This window comes from Poecilia mexicana, unplaced genomic scaffold (assembly GCF_051168715.1).
Source record: "Poecilia mexicana isolate PSO_F unplaced genomic scaffold, ASM5116871v1 scaffold_20, whole genome shotgun sequence".
NCBI classification, from domain to species: Eukaryota; Metazoa; Chordata; class Actinopteri; order Cyprinodontiformes; family Poeciliidae; genus Poecilia; species Poecilia mexicana.
The window spans coordinates 20,974,023-20,995,267 of NW_028263389.1; the positions used below are offsets into that span (position 1 = coordinate 20,974,023).

At 37.9% G+C, this 21,245-nt stretch overlaps 1 protein-coding gene across 1 annotated transcript in view; it reads right to left on the reverse strand.

Moving 5' to 3' along the window:
* Nucleotides 1-21,245, reverse strand: part of drosha (drosha ribonuclease III) — a 122,324-nt gene that overhangs the window by 86,922 nt on the left and 14,157 nt on the right. The window contains exons 13-16 of the mRNA XM_015000111.2: nt 20,827-20,996; nt 18,019-18,143; nt 12,371-12,470; nt 7,542-7,649 (exon numbers count right to left, since the gene is read on the reverse strand). Of these exons, the coding sequence (XP_014855597.2) occupies nt 7,542-7,649; nt 12,371-12,470; nt 18,019-18,143; nt 20,827-20,996 (503 nt within the window). The remainder of the gene's footprint in view (nt 1-7,541; nt 7,650-12,370; nt 12,471-18,018; nt 18,144-20,826; nt 20,997-21,245) is intronic.

Below are 21,245 nucleotides of genomic sequence, written 5' to 3' on the forward strand. Positions count from 1 at the left end.
ACATTAACCCCGGCGCCACCGCGCAGGAGGCGAGGGAGCGCCGCCTGTTTTAATTAGAGCTGCTGGAGGGAGGGGGGGCGAGCGGCGACGCCACGCGGCCCCGGGGCCATTACAGGGGCCACCCCGACACGGTCCCCAGGCCTTGTTAAGCAGCCAATTAAACAAAGTCAGGGCCCCGGTCGTGTGTGCTGCTCCTGACCTGTTCTGATGGCTGACTGAGGACAAAGCGTGTGTGTGTGTGTGTCTGTGAGTGTGTGTGTGTGTGTGTAGTGAAGGCTTGTTAAAACTGACACTCTGGTAATTAACAAGGTGGGAAAAGATCTGATTTACCTTCACCCATCAGACCAGCAACAGTTTTCATGCAGCTTAGACACGAAAAGCACAAATTGGATCCTTTAAAGGGGAAGCAGTGTGTTTTCCAGGCACATAGTGCCATTTTAAAACACAATAAATTAAATAGTTCATTGTTAATTTAATAAGTTGTTATTAAATAATTTATAATAAAATTTGTTACAAATTTATTTATAGAATTTTACAAAAATTCTATAAATATCACATATAACTTATTTCCTGATTTAACGCCTTGAAATTGGGACTCTGTCTCTTTAAAAACTCCTGTTCATTCAAAAGCTCCGCCTTCAGGAAGTCATCTATTAACCCTTTAACGTTTTTACCAGCACTGCTCTGAGAAGCAGCTCCCATAATGACCTCAGCAGGTGATTGCTAATTGCTGCTGGCTAGTCTGAAGGAGCCAACTGGGGGAGGAGCTGCACCTAGAAGGTGGAGCTAGATCCACCCAGGCGTAACTGGGATAAATAAATAGACTCTGCAATTAACTCAATAAAATTTTTAATTGGGTCCCATCATTAAATTTAACCTGTAACATCATCATCTTGGTTCTTCACACGAATAATACTCTTTATGTGCAGCAAATAGAATTAATTTCTGTAAATATTACAAACGTAAATCAAGAAAAGTTTAGTCTGATTTGATGTCAGATAGGCAGAATAAATGTTTTTATATATATCGATATAATTTTTATCCTTTTATTTTTAAATGCAATCATAAAAGAGTGTATCTAAATATAAATGACCAGCATTTAGTTTCTTTTTTCATCTCTACATGAGATGAAACAAGAACAAGTGCACCGAATCCTTTTCTCCTAATTTGTCCTAAACTTATTCTAAATAAAAGGAACATTTATAATTTGAAGTTTCAGAATGAATTAGAAGTTTCTTTGGAGAATAACTGAATTTTTCTCTAATAATTTCACTCATTTCATGGTCATATTCTGTTGCCTTTCCTGAATATTCAGTAAGTTTGTTTATTTAACGTGAATAAGAAGGCCATTCCCTACCAGGCAGCCCATTCACTGCTGCAGGAGGGGAAATAAAAGGCCTGGTTTTAAAATGTGTTTTGGACACTTGATGGCCTTCACAGTGATGTGATAAAGGCTGGAAAAATATGTGGAGAGGAATAAAAAAAAACAAAGATTACTAAAGTAAATCAAAATAAACCCTTTTAGAGCTAAAAAAAGAAAACTAAATAAATAAATAAAAAACCTTGGAGTAGCTGAGAGCTGCTCCTGTAAAGACCCGACGGCTTTCAAAATGAAGAAATTAGGGGTCACTTTTAGCGGCCATCGCTCGTCCATGTCACGCAGTGCTCGGAGTGCAGCGCCGCGGCTCCAACTGAAATTATTCATGAAGCAATTAGTCGCGGCGGTACAGCTTGAAGCAAATATAATTGGACAGCAATTATGGATCGGATTCTTCCCTGGCAGACCTCGCGGGGAGCGGGGTCTGACTCGTGAGGCTACAACTTTCTGTCATTCCTCGCTGAACGTGAGCGGGAGCATCGGCGGCGGGCCGACGGCGCCGCGGACGGTGACGTTACCGGGACGGAGACGGAGAGCGGAGCCGCCGCCAGTCATCGCCTGAGGCCGGAGTTAGCAGAGCGGACAATGAATTAAAGAGTTTTCAAACTTTTCCAGCACACTTTGGAGAGAAAACACAAATGAACTAAAAAGAATAGTTTAAATTCACTACTATATGATATTATTTACTACTGTTAAAAACTGTAATATGTTTACATTTACAGCAGAACAAGGTAAAGATAAAAAATGTGCAATTTCAATAACGTTTAAAGCACAAAATAAAAGGCGACCAACAGCTGCGTTTCCTTTAAACATAAAATTGACAAGTTGAAGTTGTAAAATAAATTCACTCAAACTTTGAAATAAGAAAACTTGTGTTTTTGATAAGTTTTTGCATTAGGATGAGGATGAAATGGATGCATTCATTAAGACTGCAATAGAACACATCAACAGGATGCTACTACTGCTGGAAACGCCAAGGAAGAAGACAGGAAGTGAAAGTGATTGGAGGATGATGGTTTGTTTTTCCATCAGAGCTCTCGCAGCGGTTCATAAAAAGTTGTTTATTCCAAAGGGTTGAATCCAGAACTCTTCTGTAAAATGGCCGACTAATATTTCTCCAAAGCGCCGCGTTCGTAGCCACTCCCAGATAGGCGGGACGATTCCTCTGATGGCTGATTTATGAATACATCTCCTGTAACAGTTTACATTTTTAATGACTTGTCACATGTGATTTAAATTTAATTTCTTATTTCATGGAAACAGCCTCTGCAAAATTTAGTTTTTTTACTGCAGTAATTGAGCCATTAAGAATGATAAACTTTCATTTCAATGAAACAATCCAAATAAATCGTGTTAAGCTAAATGACATTTCAGCTCACATTAAATGCTTAAACACAATATAAACAGAGGTTTCTGGAATTTAGCGAATATAAATAATTTTGTTTACACTAACTGACCTAAGACAAGTTTAGCTAGATTTAAATTCAGAAAGTGAGAAAAAAATTTCATTTGCTGCGTTTTTCTCATAAATGTGCACAAAACTGTAAATATTCTGCTAATGTTGAAAAAAACAGTAATTGCGTGGTTTTGTTTGTTTATAAGCAAAATGTTACCATTAATGGAAACACAGCTTGTGTTTATTTACAAAATGTATAAAAGTTTCTGGTTTAAACTGTAAACATTTTCCAAATTTAGGCTTCTAATCAAACGTTAGATTACACTTTATTACAAAACTGTGCAGATAAAACATCAAACACTTTGAAGGACTTCATACAGAAATCACCCAGTTAAAATTCAAGGATTTTCAAGGATTTCAAGCACCAGTTTGAACTCAACAAAACATGCAGCTGTGGAGTTCAGCCCTCATTAGATCTGCTAAATTACAGTCTTATACACGTAAAAGAACTAAATATTCCCCTGAAATAAAGATAAAGACTCAGATAAAAATAAATTCCCGCCGTGTTTCGTTTCTGTCGCTGGTGAAAACGGCGCGATGCGGCGCGGCTGCATGTAAATAAACTGTCAGGTTGGAGTCGTTGCGTGATGAACGGTGTAAGTGCTGCAGCTCTGCAGGGGTCCACTTTGCTCATACAGACTCTGACACTCGAACGGAGACGCGGCGCGGCGATAGAGGAGAGATCACAGGCAAAGTTTCTGACAGCGTCTGCCTGAGTGGAGCCACAGACACGAGGATGTTCTGGAAGCAACGTCGCATCGCAGAGCTTTTCCTTTTTTCTGTTTCGCTTTGAAATTCAGCTTTCATTCCCATCAGTTACCTTTTTATTAGCAGAGACAGATCGGCAACTCTGTACGTCAGCAGGTGAAATTAGAAAAAGAATCAAAGCTGCACTCATGCAAAACGGACAAAATTACACAAAACAAAAGTTAGAAGTCTCTGATTTTGGGATGCGAAACAAATAATGTTAAAATATTTTATCTACTAACTTTATTGGGTCCAGAGGTGGGAAAAGTATCCAAAAATTATACTTAAGAGTAGCGATACTTTAACATATGTTTACTCAAACAAAAGTAGAAAGTAGCTGTCCAAGAAATGACTCGAGTATTTACTGAGTAAAAGATCAAATTAGCAGTCATTTAATATTTATAAATTACATAATCAAACAAACCAAAATGTAAAGTTAAGTGGAAATTTTGGGATTTTAAAGAGCAAAATGACAATAATTAATATAAGTAATAAAATAAAATAAAAAAAATAAAAAAATCAGACGAAAGATAATTTTTCCAAATCAGTTTCTTTCAATAAAAAACTAAGGTAACACTTTATTTGAAGGGGTGTGCATAAGACTGACATGACACTGTCATGAACATGAAGGAGTCTTTATGAATGTTTATGACAGGTGTCATGAAGTGTCATTCGGTAAATAATGACACTTTTAATGCTAAGTTGCTCTAAAAGTTGCATTAAAAGTGACGACTTTGCATGATTTTGTAAAATATGATAATTTAATTCAAAGTTGGCATTTTTAATGCTACAACAATTTTACAATAAATCAATGTTTATGAGGAATTTTATTAAGAGGAGTTGCTCTTTAGAGCCTTAAATTTTTGCAAAGGTGTAGCAGAGAGTCAGACTGAAAAAAACTTGTATCTAAGCAACATTTGAATTGTACATGTTAGTGTGTGCTCTGGAATAAATTAAGAAAACACTCATCAGTTTCTCTCATGTTTCTTTTTATAGGTGTACGCTTGAGTAAAATGAACATTGTTCTTTTATTCTGTGAACTAGTAACATGTCTAAGAAATAACATAAATTTAGTATTTATTTGCAGAAAATGAGAAATGGACAAAATAAAAAAGACGCAGCGCTCTCAGACCTCAAATGATCCAAAGTTCATATTAATTTAGAAAAAGCCATACTAATGTTTGAACTCAGGAAATATATATATATATATGTATATATACACTGCTCAAAAAAATAAAGGGAACATTTCACTTTAATTTTGTGTGTGGCTCCAAATCCAGGCCTCCATTGGTTAATAAATTTGATTTCCATTGATGATTTTTGTGTGATTTTGTTGTCAGCACATTCAACTTTGTACAGAACAAAGTATTCAATGAGAATATTTCATTCATTCAGATCTAGGATGTGTTATTTGAGTGTTCCCTTTATTTTTTTGAGCAGTGTATATATATATATTGAGACAGGAAGTCAAATTATAGTCACATTAACATCGGCATTTTTATGCAGTTTAGTTAATATTCACTCAGTTGAATCGTGAATCCAGATCCCATCACACATTTGCAGATAAATGCATCTAACTTTTTCTCCGCAGTGACAAAAACCACTGACTTATAAATTAAATTAAATGACTCCACTTAAATTACCAGCACTTCACCTGCTGGCATCTGAACGCACAGCTTCACAAATTCCTCCTGGTTCGCATCTGCAGAGAAATCTGTGCTAGTTCAGTCAGTTGGATCTGTCAGATCCAAACCGATTCATTTAACTTTTTTCTTTTTTTCCCTATGCGGTCCAGACGTGCGCCTTTGCGAGGATTTTTTTTTTTTTTGCATGGTTTCGCTTTCCCAAAGCGGACAGATGTTACGTCTGCTGCGCTCCTGTGCGTCGCTCTCCCTCTGGGTGCTGGAGGGTCACGTCTTCAGCTCCATTTGATAAAACCGCAGGATGAGTTCAGTTTAATTATTTGCAGTGGCGGAGCTGCGTCCGCATTGGTTGTGCAGCCACAGCGCACTGCGCTCGTTACGATCTGGTTAACTTCTGCATCTTTATTTATTTCCTCAAAATAAACTGCCAGCTCCTCTGTTTAGACTACAAATGGATTCAACGTTGCATTATATTTAGTTTTCTCTGTTCTGTGTGTAATGGAGTTTTGGGATGTGTTTCTGAACCAGACGCTCCAAAGCGTCCGGTCCATAACTCAACACGCCACCAGCTCCCGGTCAGAAAGACGCATTTAGTTCAGTGTTCATGAGATGATATTCAGAAAGGATTCTTTTATTGAGTGGTTTTAGTTGCCTCTGATGCGTAAAGTCTGTGTGCACATGTGCACCAGTCAAGAGTATTAATTATAATCTGTCAAATGACCGACGGGCTTTAAATTTTCCCGTCGTTTAAAAAAAAACAACCTCTGCTCCAGGTGTGTGTCTGTGTCTGGTGAATTTTTGGTTCTTTTTCATTCACTGGGGAGAAAATCCAGAAATTTAATCAAGTAAAAGTAGAAACTACAGTGTAGTCAAAACACTAATAAAAGTACTAAAAAAAAGTTACTTATGTAAATCTAATTGGATAAATGTAATTAGTTACTCCCCGACTATGATTGAGACAGGAAGTGGCTTCCAAGTTTGTCCCTACACCATGATGCTGCCACCACCGTGTTCCTCCATGTCATAAATACAGACTCACTCCATTCAGTTTAATTTCTGCAAACAAAGCTATCGGGAGTCAAACTTCCAGAAATCTGCAAAACAGCCGAAACACTGAGCTCCTTTAAGACTAAAAGGTTAGATTTGCTTTAGATTAGCAATAACTGGAACATTGACCAACATATTTGATGTTTATTTTCTTGAGTTTCTTTGACAAAATATGTTTTTTGCTTGTTTCATAATTGGCTACAGTATTAAGTTTTTATGGGATAAAGCACTTTGAACCGCCTTGTTGCTTTACACCATAGAAACACAATTAATACAAATAACCTTGATTTGTCCCGAAGCACTGTTGTTTAACACGGTGGTGGCAGCATCATGTTGTGGCTACAGGGCAAAAATGGAGGAACAACTTTGCAAAATTCAGTCTTAAAAGTTTTAGAGTTTCTCTGCTTCAACTTGTCTGAATCAAATAATTAGCAGGACTTGAGTTTGGAGGCATGCTATGAGTTAAAATGGCCTAATCAAAGTCCAGACCTATATTCTTATGAGATATTTGTGGCAAACCTTAAAAACATTCACAGACGCTCTTCATTAATATAGTTAAAGCTTGAGATCTTTTGGGGGGGAAAAAAAGGGATTTTTTAAATCTCTAGATGTGAAATATGATTTAGTGACAAACCCTCTGAAGACAGAAGCTGTAATTACAGTTAGAAGATTTTATGCTTTACGCAGCATCGATAGAATACATTTTATTTAATTTTGATCTATAAAATAAAAAGCACAATAAATCATGTCTACAGTGTGAAACAAAAGGGGTATAAACACCTTTAAAAGTGGATAAAAAAAAAACTAATCTAACTTGGTGGTTTGCTCATCAACATCTACCAGACCTTTAGTGTTTTTTGTTCAATAATCAATAGGGAATTAATTTAAAAAACAATGAATATATTTAAAAGACCAACAGGTAGGAAACTAAAAATGACTCCTATCTGAAGAAAAAAAGGAACTGAAATAGTTCATTCAGTCCCAAAACGCCTTCATGTGTCACCAAATTTCTTTTTCATTTGATTTATTATTTTTACTATTCTAAGAACAGAAACTGAATTCAAACTCTGGTTACAACTTCAGAGCTTTGAGGCCTTTATTCTTTGACATCATCACAGGTTTTACGTCTATGTTCTGATTAAAGGATGATTTAAAAAGGTGTCTGCTTTGATTGCCCATCATTTATTCAAAAAGGTGAATTCCTCGGAGATCCGAGCCTTAATGCGTTACACGTTGCGCGGTTTGACAGCGCGTTGCTGCTGGATGTTACCTGGCAGACGTCGGAGCGGATGCCGGTTTTCCAGAAGCCCTGGCTGCTGAGCTCCACCGTCACCTCACGGCGCATCGTGTTCTTCTGCCGGATCTTCTGAAGAGCTTCCTGCCAAACAACCAGGCCAGTCAATTATTGATCGGCTGGAACACGGCCTCCAGAGACGACTCCCCGTCCACACAAACACACTCCTGTCGCCGCGCAGGCGCCTCTTGTTTTACCCCAGTTTCCATGACAGACTGCCACATGCAACATACTGCAACCCGACATGGTACGAGATACAAACATGGCAGAACGTTGAGGTTTAATCATGATGTAACACGTCTGCCATCAACTCTACACAGTTTTAGCAAGAGCACAAATTGTTGCTCTGCATTAAGCAGTTTGAGTACATTTCTAACATCCAAGCAGTTTGCAATGAAATCTGCGTTTCAGGCTAAAGAATTAGAATCATGTTCTAATTTTCCACCATAGATACTAACCACAATGTCAACATACTACACTAGCAAGCTAATGCTAACATTGACAGGCTAAAACTAATGCTAGGGTTAGGAGGCTAATGCTAACACTGACAGGCTAAAATTAATGCTAGGGTTAGGAGGCTAATGCTAACACTGACAGGCTAATGCTAGGGTTAGGAGGCTAATGCTAAATGGTGAAATACTAAAAATACCAACACAAATGTTAGCAAACTAAAACAAAATGTTAACATACTACTCCCATAATTAGTAAGCTAATGCTAAATATTGAAATACTAACACTAACTTTAGCAACCTAAATGAAAGTGTTAAAATACTACTCCAAATATGAGCAGGCTAATGCTAATGTTGACATACCAACTACTGCTAGTATTAGTAGGTTAACGGTAAATGTTAAAGTATAATTAAAATTAGTAGGCTAAAGGTAAATCTTGAAATACTAACATTAACTTTAGCAAGCTAAACCAAGATGTTAACATACCACCCCAAAAATTAGCAGGCTAATGCTAATGTTGTCATTCTAAAATTAATGCTAACGTTAGGTTAATGCTAAAATGTTGATATTCTAGAAAGCTAAACAACCACAACACAACACAAACACAACCTCACATGCTATTGTTGACATACTACCTTATGCAAGTATTAGTAGAAAAATGCTAAATGTTAAACTACATTTTTAAATTTTTTAAAAACAAAAATTAGCAGGTTAATTTTTAGGATAGTATGTATTTGTCAACCCACTAAAGTTACTATGTCAACATTAGTATGCTGCCATACTAATGCTAGTATTAGTAGACCAATGCTAAATGTTAACCGCTAACCGCTAAAATGAGCAGGCCAACTGTTGAAACTAGACGCATATACTTGGTAATATTGTGTATTTTTGCAGTGTGAAAGTGATTCTGATTTTCATCAAAATATGAATTCAACTTGTTTCTCTTATATTCAATCTGAAACTCAAACAGGATCTCATAAAGCTGGTTGGACACAGATCCAACCTTAATGTCAGGAGACTGAGCAGAATGTCTGAGTCAGATATAAGGCAGTCCTGGATGTAACATAACCAAGATGGAGGCCGTATTGACAGCCTGCGCCTCCTTAATGTGTGTGCTCACGCGTGTGTTTCATTCAGCAGAGACAGCATCGACTCGCTCCGCGTTAGCCGTGATCTGCCTAAAATGGAATGCCAGGAATTTTTTGACTCGCCGAGAAAATAAGAACAACAAAGGCATGAATAAATAATGCCTTCCCACTTTGAACTGTGCATCAAAAAGAAACTGGCTCGCCCACGCGCATGCACCACCACACACGGCAAACCCTCCTGTGGACAGCCAGCCAGCCACTGTATATGGAAAGCAGTCATCACAGAGAAGCGTGAATCGTATGTAAACAGTTTATTATGCAGGGCCTTCAGCAGGGTCAGAGAACTGAGGGAAACAAGAAAAGTAAATAATTAACCAGGGAGGTACAGGCGCTCTGTTTCTGCTGGTCAAAGTCACGGCACATTTGACTTTTGCCGTCATCTCCTTCTGCTGAGAGGACTGTTTATATTTCGGATCAGGCTGAGGTCAAACACCAAACGCTTCCTGAAAATCAATGGCTGACGAAAGGAGAGCGCGCATCTGTTGCATATTCTCCTCGCTTCCCGTCGAGGCTTTTGACTTTTCTGCGTCAAAACGCGGCAGGTTAACTGGAAGACTTAAACGTGAGCGATCCAAACCTGGAAGATTTAAGTTTCGAGACTTTGCAACGTCTCTATTGTTCAATGTTTGAAGGAAATGTTTGGTGAATTTCAGAATTGGTCTTTGTAGCTCAACATTTCTTGGATGGATGTGTGCTCTTTTATTTAAAACAGCACACCCAGATTTAATTACAAACTATTTTATTAATAATGTTGGTATCATTTGGGAGAATCCATCTGAAGCACCAGTTTTCCACCAATTAAACTGTCATATTTGGTATTTTTATGGATTAACTGAAGAAATAAGAACAAGCTTTTTTGTGACCTCCTGATGTTCAAGAACATCAACGTCAAATTTCAAATGGTTTATTGTGTCAAAAACGACAGTAACTGAAATGAATTGATAGTAGAAGCAGCCAAACTTTTCCAGAAAGTTTGAAAACTGTTAATAAAAAACACTTGAAGCAATTACAGCCTTGCGAGTTGGAGGAAATGTAAGGAAATAAAGGATAACAATGCAAAAAGACAAAATCTCTAATTATTCCTGGTCTAGTTTCTGGTGCAAATACCTTGAAATAAGACAAAACATTTCAGCAAGAGATGTCAACTTGTTTTAAGGAAATAAATCCTTAAAATTGATGAAAAGTTCTAGTTAACTAGCAGATTATTTCATTTATAAAATGGGAAAAATGTCCTGTTATTAGTGAAATAACCTAACAATTGAACTAGTACTTTTTCATCAACATTAAGGAATTACTTACCTAAATCAAGCTCCAATATTTTGCTAAAAAGTTACTTGTAAATTAGTTTTGTCTTATTTCAAGTGTACTGAGATACTTAATCTAGAAATTAGACAAAAATACTTGGTAAAAGTTGTGTTTTTCCAGTGTCCAGCCCTATTAGAAACCACTTGCTGCATGCATTATTGTTGGTTGTGCAGGAGGCTCCACTTATGCTTTTCAGAGATGTACAGTTGTATAATTACGCATCTATTTTCAGCCATTTTCATGTCGGGTTGCAGCTTACATGGATTTAAAGTAACCAGAAGCCCCAAACCAGCTCTAAAATCTCAATATCTAAGGAGGATTTTGTGCAGAAAGCGTAACAAACATGTTTCGTATCGCCCATAAACCCTTCCTAACCTGCTCAAGGAAGCATAACAGGCCGCCTTTAACAATGTGAGAGGGTGGTAGTTTGCAGCTTTGGTGTGAGGGCCGGTTCTCGTCTCACAGCTGGTGTGAAAACCTCGGACAGGTTGTGTCCTGATGCCCATCAGAGGCTTTAGTCTCACAGTGCTCCCTGAGGCATTAAATAAGCAGCAGAGCCGCAGCGCCGCTGACACGGCTAATGCTCCTGGTGGAGCCCGATGGACCTGCGGTGTGAGTGTGCATGTGTTTGGCTTCACTAATTGCTCCGGCGCAGGTTGACAGTGGGATTGTCAGGGCCTGTTAGCTGGGAGAGCTTTGCGGCGCTACCTGTGAAACAAACTAATTGAGCTCAGAGTTGCTGCTTGTTATTGGTTGAGAGTGGATCAAACGATCCGGAGGAGGAGCCCGGATCTGCAGGAAGGAGCCGGTTCTCGGGGCCACACACGCAGCGCTGCGGCTGAGGGATTCCCTGCGGCTGCATGGTCATTACTTCACCAAATCCAAACCTTTTCCGCCCGCGCTCCCCCGGCGGAGGGCTGACCTTCACACCCGGCTCAGGAGGGCAGTTACCGCCACTTTATTCACAGCTCCAAATTCATCTCAATTATGCAGCAAAAAAAAAGGGGCTCCGCATTTTTCATGCCTGACTTAAAACAATGGCCGCACAGATGGAGCCACACAACTTCTGCAGAACAGGGAGTCGGGTTTTTCCAGGCCTCCGGAACAAAAAGTAAACAGGGGAAGAGTCACATGTTTAGTACCTAATATTTTAAACCTTCTGAGAGAAAAAATAAAGAAAATAATATAGAAATGTTTGATAAAAATGTAAAAATCCAGTCAGAAGGTGAAAACTTGTTTAGTCAATGGTTTTTCTGCAAAAAACAAAATCTTACCAAGTCAGTCTGTCTAGTTTTTCTACCTCTAGTTGAAATAAAAACTTAAAAAGTAACGTTTTATTAAAATTGAAGCTCAAGTCAAAAACTCCTTAATTTTGATGAAAAACTTCCAGTTCAACTGGCAGATTGATGCACTTATAATATATTTCATTAAAAGTGAAATAATCTGCCATGGAACAAGATTTTTTATTTTATTACAAGTTAAAATGTAACAATTTGCTTCTGTGTTTTGCTTTGAACTAAAATATCGTCCAGTTTGTAGTGCAAATACTTTCAGACTTGAAATAAGACAAAACTAAACTTAAAAAGTAACTTTTCAGCAACATAGGATGTTTATTTAAGTCAATAAGTCTTTGATAATTATTAAAAAAGTATTAGTTCCCCTGGTAGATTAAAGTTTTTATCACTTGGTTGCAATATTATTAGTATTATGACTGTTCGGTGGAAATAAATGCATTTTGAAACCATTTAGTATTTAAAGACGCAGCTACAAAATGCTTCATAACTCAAATGATGATGCAGCAGATTTTAAACAAAAAAAAAAAATTAAAAATATATGTATTTTTTTTATCTTAATGGAAACTGTTCTGGGAACATAAAATCAGTCCGTTTTCTTTCCACCCACCTCTCTCTGCGTCAGCTTCTGCTTGTCGATCTGCTTGACCTTTGGGCTGTTTGCCAGCAGGTGGCGCAGTTTCACATAACTCTTCCACAGCTTCTGGTACCTTCAATCAGAAAACATATTTTTTAATCATCTTTCATGTTTACTTTGCCTTTTTTCCAACATAACTGAACGCCGCCATCAGCTGACGTTGAGCTCCGAAGTTCGAGTCGATTGTTTCCGTTGAATCATTCAAGCGGATAAAAGAAACGTCTCAAACATTCGTTTCAAGCCTCATTTCTCTATAAATGTCATTGTCTTTGCTGTGATTTGCATGTGAAAGGAGGACGGGCGTTATCGGCAAGGTGACATGAAGCCCCCCTTCGCTCCATCCACGCTCTCTTTTCAATCAGAGCCCTGATTGATGCACCGACTGCGGCCGTTCTGCTCCCATTCACCAGACTTTCTCCTCGTTTAGCCGCCATTATTCACTTATGATTACTGAGGACAGAGAGCACTGCAAAAACACAAAACCCTACTGAGTAATTTTGCTCAGTCTGCTTGAAATGAGACAAAACTAACTTAAAAGTAACAATTCAGTAAAATATAGGAGCTTGTTTTAAGTCAATTTCTTAATATTAATGACAGAAAATGAGTTTCATTATAACACGGTAAAAATGTCAATGCCAATTCAATATTAAGCAATTGTTTACTAAAAACAAGCTGTTATACTTTGCTGAAAAGTTACTTAGTTTTATCTCATTTCAAATGTATAAGAAACTAAACCAAGATTACTTTATAAAATGTTTTTGCAGTGCACTGTGAATACTAGACAAAGCAAAGACACAAAATGTTACCAAGGATTTTTGGTCTAGTTTCTAGTGCAAATATGAGTTCACTAATTCAGCCAAACTAACTTAAAATTAACTTTTCAGCAAGAAATAGCAACTTGTTTTGAGTCAATAATATTAGTTAGCAAACTAGTTCCACTGACAGATGGTTTCACTTTATCATGTTTGAAAATTACTACCAAGTGTTTAAACATTTTTACTTGAGTTATTTACTTAAACCCAGTTCAAAAGTTACTTATGTTAGTTTCTCTTATTTCAACTGTAATATATTTGCACTAAACTAGACCAAAATTAGTTGGCTACTTTGTGTGTTTTTGCAGTGCAACTAGCAGATCAAAGTGCTTTGTATAATAAAAACATAATACAGTAACAAATAGTTACATTTTAACTTAACGGGAAAAAAAATTATTGTTTCAATGGCAGATTTTTTAAATCAGGAAATAAATATCATGTTATAACTGCATCAGTCTACCAGTGAAACTAAAACATTTTTTAATTAATATTAAGGAATTATTGACTTAAATCCAGCTCATATTTCTTGCTGGAAGGTTATTTGTAAGTTAGTACACTGGAAATAAGACTTTATGAAGATTTTAATGTAAATTTCTATCAAAGGACACAAAGATATCAAGCATCTGAACACCTGATGACAAACGTTTACACACCAATAAATTATGAAATGACAAAAACTGTGGCAAAGTTACCAAGCTCAACTGAAACTAGACACAATTCTTGGTAAGTTTTTGTGTTTTTCAGTGTAGAGTGATGAGAAAGGAGAGCAGTGGATGAATTTCAGAGCTTTATTAGCGGGGACTTCATTAGAGTCTGAGGCGAGGGACTGAGGCGGCTTTACCGCCCCGATTATCAGCTCACTGCCGCCGCCGCTCACAGCGACGTGGAGAGAAATGAGAGGAAGGTCCGGTCTGGGCGGGCCCCAACCCGCCGCGTTGACCTTTCCACGGATCCGCTCTCTGGGAAGCTTTCATTAGCTGCTTCTCTATCCACAAGTTCTCCAACGCTTCTCAGACGAGCTCGAATGAATCTCGTCACTGAAAACACTCATGCAGGAACAAACCGCCTGTCCAGCTGACGTTCTCACAGAATCATAGAAATGCCCATAGATTATTTACACACGGTGAAAAAATTGAGTTATTTCTGTTAAGTTTGATGATTATCGCTTGAAGATGATTAAAAAAAAACAATTTTTAAATGTAGAAGTGCAAAAACAAAATCTTAGCAATAACTTTGCTCCAGTTTTAGGTGCAAATATGAAATAAAACAAAACAAACTTACAAGAAACTGTTTCAGCAAAACAAATAAGCTTGTTTTAAGTCAATGAATTTAATGAAAAATTATATTACACAAAATGTCATTTCACTTATAATATTTCTCCCATATTATAAGTGAAATAATTATTGATTCCTATTTGTTTCTGAAAAGTTACTTGTAAATTTGTCTCATTTCAAGTGAACTAAGACATTTGCACTAACAACTAGACAAAAATACTTGGTCATTTGTAATAAATGCTATCTTTATGCAGTTCACAAGATATTTATATAAACATGCAAATCTTTTATTGCATCATGTCGATTTTTTAAAGTAAGTAATTTCTTAATATTGACAAAAAAGTACTTAATGTCATGTTTTAAGTGAAATAATCTGCCAGTGGAACTATTTTTTCCCATCAATATTAAGCAGTTGCTGACTTAAAACAAGCTCATATTTTGCTGAAAAAGTTACTTATAAGTTAGATTTCTTTTTTTTTAAGTGAACCAGGATATTTGAACTAGAATCTAGAATCTACTTGGCAAAATTCTGTGTTTTTGCAGTGTATGTGTTTCATAATCATGTTAACTTTACAGTACTTTAGTCGCCAACATTTCTGTTAAGTTTGATGAATAAAATGTTAACATAAAAATGTCATGCTATGACCTACATAGTCATAGGGAAGACTGTTACAGCTGTCCAGCAGACAAGAATATCACTGGAAAGTTTAGTGGAAGGAAGAAAAAAGACAAGCAATAAGGAGGATTAGTAAGCAAAGCCCATTCTACTAACTGTTAGCATAACTAGTTGTTGATGCAAATAGCTGCTAGCTTTATTATTTATTTAATTAGCTTAAGTAGCTGTTAGCTTGATTAGCATTTAACATGAATAGCAGCTGCTAGCTTTAGTTTATATTAGTAGAATCCATCAAAAACTGGTTTGTTAAGACTGAATTTATTCCATAAATTAAAAAATGTTCAGTTTGACATTAAAATATAAATGATAAACATTTATTAAAATTTTATTAAAGTAGCTTTTAATGGATGTGAATTACACAGTTTTCTTTACATAAATCAGAGTAAAACTCATCTGAATGTCAGTAAATATCTGTAAATTAACACCTAACTGCAGAATATTAACGTAAATCTGAAACGAGGTAAACGGTTTTAATTTAATCGTCCCAAACTGAGGCCTGGAGACGACATCAGGACACAAAGCGGCCAATCACAGCGCAGAATGCTGATTAGTTTCTCTGCTTCGGTTCAGGAAAGACTCGGCTGCTGCTGCAGGCATGAATGTGACAGGAATCACTTTCAGCTCGTGTCATGTGCTGCTTTTATGGATTCAGAAAAATAAAAAAAAGTAGAGAAATGGAGGCCCGAGTGGAAAACAGACAGAAGCTTGAAGCGAAGCCGCAGATTTCATCTTCTGTTTACCTTTTTCTGTCATTTTTAATTTATTCTCTGCAGTGATTTCACTCCTCTTCCATCATCCTGATTTATTTCTTCTCTGCGTACGTTCCCTGACCTCTGACATTATCACAGCTTATGTGTCCGTCGGGCAGGGAGCGGAGAAGAAGAAGAAGAAAAGTTAATAAAAGTTGCTGCTGATGCGTCTGCGGCTACGATCGCCGCTACGCGCGTCATTAGCTGCGATCAGAAACCTGGCAGCATCAGGAAAATGAATTTTCAGATTATTATTCTCTTGTTTTTCTCTCTATCCTACAGAGCAAGCAAAGGTTTTCCTTCCATTAACCTTTCCTACATTTTCTAACTTTACAAACCAACATAATTTAGGGTGTAATTGTGAACGGAAAGGAGAAAAATACACAATTTTCACATTATTTTTAATGAATAAGCATCTAAAAAGTGCAGTGTGCATTTGTTTCTGGGTTAATTGGTTGTAGAACCAACTTTCTTAGTTTTTTGGGCCATTCTTTTCCCACAAATTCTCAAATGTATTCAAGCCTGGGCTTTGACTAGACCATTCCAACACAGTTTGCACATCTGGTTGTATGGTTAGGGTTGATTATCTTCTGCCTCAGCAGGTTTTATTTCACAATTATCAGCCAGTTTGCATTTTTTATGCTCAAGAGAAGAGGATCCCTGAGCATGATGCAGCCACCACCGTTGTTTGTTAAGGTATAAACAGCCATCAGAGCAGCTTAATAATCCAAAACTAGATTAAAAGTCCAGGTTTTCTGTAAAACGTACATCTGTCTGATTTAAACCGCAGAGTAGAAATCAGATATACAGCTAGATATTTATATGTATGTGAAAACATAAACATGCAAGTCCTTCTTCACCAGAGCTAGAAGGAAAAGCAAAGCAAGAAAGACGAAAGAAAAAAGAAGACGGGAAGTAAAAGAAAGAACACAAAAGCAAAAAAGACCAGAAAAAAGAAAGAAAGCACCAAAGAAGAAATCAAGAAAGGCAAGCAAAAAAGAACAGAAGAAACTAAAAAGAAGGAAGTAAAAGAAAAAACTAAGAAAAAGAAGACAAGAAGAAAGACATCAGCAAGGAAGAAAAAAAGAGAAAAGAAAGAAAGCAAAAAAGAATAAGAAAGAAGAAGGAAGGATGAACTGTAGGACAAGAGGAAGAGGAAGAGGAGAGACAAAGTGAAGATGAAAAAGACAAAAAAAGAAAAAAGGATGATTAACATAAATGAAGAGGTGAGGAAGAACAGGAAACGATGTGAGAACATGAAGGAGGAAGAACAGGAAACGATGTGAGAACATGAAGGAGGAAGAACAGGAAACGATGTGAGAACATGAAGGAGGAAGAACAGGAAACGATGTGAGAACATGAAGGAGGAAGAACAGGAAACGATGTGAGAACATGAAGGAGGAAGAACAGGAAACGATGTGAGAACATGAAGGAGGAAGAACAGGAAACGATGTGAGAACATGAAGGAGGAAGAACAGGAAACGATGTGAGAACATGAAGGAGGAAGAACAAAAGATGGATAAAAAGAAAAAAGGAGGGAATGAAGGGACACAGAAGAGAAGGACACAATGAAGACATGAAGGAAAAGCAGAAACTGAGTCAGTAAAATAAGGACATGAATGAAGGGAGTAAAAAATGACACCAAGAAGAAAAAAGACAACAAAGAAACTGAGTTAAAGTTCAGAAATGTTTTTTCACATTGATCCAGTAAAAAGAGCTGAAGTTTGAATTTCTAAGTTGATGAAATGAGGATGAATTTAATGTTTGTGTCTGTTATCTGTCTAGTTTTAATTAAAGTTTGCAAACATCAGCTCAGGTTTAAATTTAGCCTCTGTAAACAGGGTGTGTGTGTGTGTGTGTGTGTGTGTGTGTGTGTGTGTGTTGTCAGAACGCTCACATCATCTCGTCTTCTGTTAATTAAGCAGCAACACAGTACAGTTCTGTCGCCCGGAGCCCCCGGATGCTACATTACTATTCACCAGACGCACGGCGAATCCGCGGCGCCCCCACGGAAACCCGGGACTCGTGACGACGCATGCGAAAGCGCCGCCGTCCTCGACTCCGCGGGGAGCCGGCGGGCCGCGTTTTGTGTTTTCTGCTGTGATCTTACTGAGGGTCTCCGGCGTAGCTGAGCTGAGCGGGCCGGATGCCGAAGTGAACGATGATGGGGAAGGTGATGACGTCTGGGTTGAACTGCTCCCTGTCCAGCTGGTCGATGCGCACCGAGCTCGGCTTCTGAAAAACACGGAGGGAAAGACGATGCGTTCGTGTCTCCATCAGAAAAATTCAAGAACTTTTTGAGCGTTTTCAAACTTGTCACACTTTGGAGATAAAAACAACACAAATGGACTTAAAAAATACGTTTTTACAGCAGTAATTAAGCAAAAACTGTACAAACAATATAAACATTTTGCATTAAAAATCCTCTTCCTGTAAACAGGTTCTGGCTAATTTACTAAAAAGATCCTATTTTATCTAGTTTAGGCAGCAAAATGTCTTATTTGTTCAGTGGCGTCTTTTAATGTATTTCTAATATTGTATATAAAAAAAGCTTTAAATGAAAAATCTGTAGAATGTAGCACTTTTTATGTGATTAAATCGATTAATCATTCAAATATTCAACTGAATAATCAATTACTAAAATACTTATTAGTTGCAGCTATATGTATAAAGTACGCTTTATTTTGACAATCATTAGTCGCAGCCATAATTTAGTGTGTATCCACTAAGTGTCTTTCAAAGTTACTTACTTCTACTACCTAAGAGGGTAAAAGTGCAACTTTTTAATATGATTAATCGATTAAATTAAATAATTTACCACATAATCGATTACTACAATATTTATATTAACCCCACTTTAGTTTGATGTCCACCAAGTTGTCTTTCAAAGTCACCTACTTGTAAAAAACAAGTGGGTGAAAAGGAAAAGTGCCATTTTTAATATGATTAATCGATTAATCGTCAACAATATTTGATTGAATAATCAATTAATAAAATAATAATTAGTTGCAGGCTAAATTTATGTTAAGTTCACTTCAGTTTGATATCTATCAAGTCACTTTCAAAGTTTCCCATTTCTCCTGTCATTTTTTTATACGATTAATTGTCATAAAAATGTATTAATTGACAGAATAATCAATAGATTAATTAATTATGAAAATAAGCATTAGTTCCAGCCCTAACTAGGTGTATAAAAATATCTGGTTTCAACTTTAAATAACATTTTTCAGATCCAAGCTTTGAATCAAACGTTAAATTGCACTTTATTACAAAACTGAGCAGCTTGAATATCAAACACCGAACTGAATTTCAAGTATTTTCAAGGGTTTCGAGCTCCAGTATGAACTCTGGAGAGAGAGGGAGGAGGAAAATCATGTTACAGTATCAACATGTTTAGCCACCAGGCAGCCATCGCTCAATCAGCGGCGAGCCACAGGAAGTGGTATAAATAATCTAAACCACGAGGCGATCCGTCACAGAATGATGGAGCGAATGACAGGCAACCCGTCCTGCGCCAGAACCCGGATCACAAGCTGCCTGTCGGCCGGTTCGGGGAATCAGAGGGAGCGGACGGCACCGACTCGCCTCCGGACTCCCTCATCATCCAAACGTTTCATCCCAGGGTCAGAGGTCATCGTTGCTGAAAGCAGATGATTTGATTCATCTGGAATCAAAGCACCAGACTGGGCTGTAAAAGAACCTGGACCGGACCAGGAAAAGAACCTAGACTGGACTGGGAAAAGGTCTGAACCAGACTGGTAAAAGAATCCAGACCATCTTTTACAACCCGTACCAGACTGGGAAAAGAACCTGGACCAGATTTAGAAAAGAACCCGGATTGGACTGAGAAGAGAACCTGGACCGGATTTAGAAACCAACCTCGATTGGACTGAGAAGAGAACCTGGACCGGATTTAGAAACCAACCTCGATTGGACTGAGAAGAGAACCTGGACCGGATTTAGAAACCAACCCGGATTGGACTAAGAAGAAAACCTGGACCGGATTTGAAAAACAACCTGGATTGGACTAAGAAGAGAACCTGGACCAGATTTAGAAACCAACCCGGATTGGACTGAGAAGAGAACCTGGACCGGACTTAGAAACCAACCCAGATTGGACTGAGAAGAGAACCTGGACCGGATTTAGAAAACAACCCGGATTGGACTAAGAAGAGAACCTGGACCGGATTTGAAAAACAACCTGGATTGGACTAAGAAGAGAACCTGGACCGAATTTAGAAAAGAACCCGGATTGGACTGAGAAGAGAACCTGGACCGGACTTAGAAACCAACCCGGATTGGACTGAGAAGAGAACCTGGACCGGATTTAGAAACCAACCCGGATTGGACTGAGAAGAGAACCTGGACCGGATTTAGAAAACAACCCGGATTGGACTGAGAAGAGAACCTGGACCGGATTTAGAAAAGAACCCAGACTGGAGCGGGAAACAAAGGTTTCTGAAGCATAATCACATTTATGGATCCACCTACATCCTTGATGTTCACAGCCGACAGTTTAACAAGAAAATGGAGAAAAACTGAAAATGTCCAGATGAGCAGGATTACTGAGACTTGGAAGGTGTGAATATTTACCCAAATAATATCTTTTATGTTTTCAGGTTTTATTTAACTGTATAAATCGGCTTGTTTTGATATTAAAAGATAATTTTTTGTCTGTCAGGATTGATTTATAGCATCAAGAAAAGCAATAAAACATGTGAGGGAGTGAATATTTTCCACATCCTGACATCTTCACCCTCACACGGACACAGTTACTGCTCATCCTTTGAAAACAGAGGCCGGCTAAGAACGTCATCCGACTAAAAGCTTTGAGTGTGGAGGAAGACAGAGGAAGTTCTTCATGTCACAACCTGCTTCCTGCAGGGTCAGAGTTCAGGACAGAAGAAGAAGTCCTTACCATGCCGGGGTTGGTGACAATCATGCCTTTGCACTCCTCTGCGTATTTCTGCCAGTCCAGCTGCTCCCACTGCAGCATGTCTGCGATCTCCTCCTCAGGAACCAGCGCCTTGCTGCTGCGCAGGAGGTACAGCAGCACCTGGTGCATCGACAGAACCTCCTTCCCGCCGTCTGTGATCAACCAGCAACAGAAAATCATATAAAACGTGAATATGATGCGTTATTTATACCCGAGTGACTCCTCAAATCTAATGAAATTGAGGTCACACGTTTCTGCAGCATAAATTTTCGTTTGTGCGGCAATCATTCTAAAGATATTAACAAAAGAGTGCCAAGGGGTCAGACATCCACCAGCCCCCCCACATTTACAAAATAAAATAATAAAATCAATGTTAATCAACTAATCGTTTAGGTTTCTGC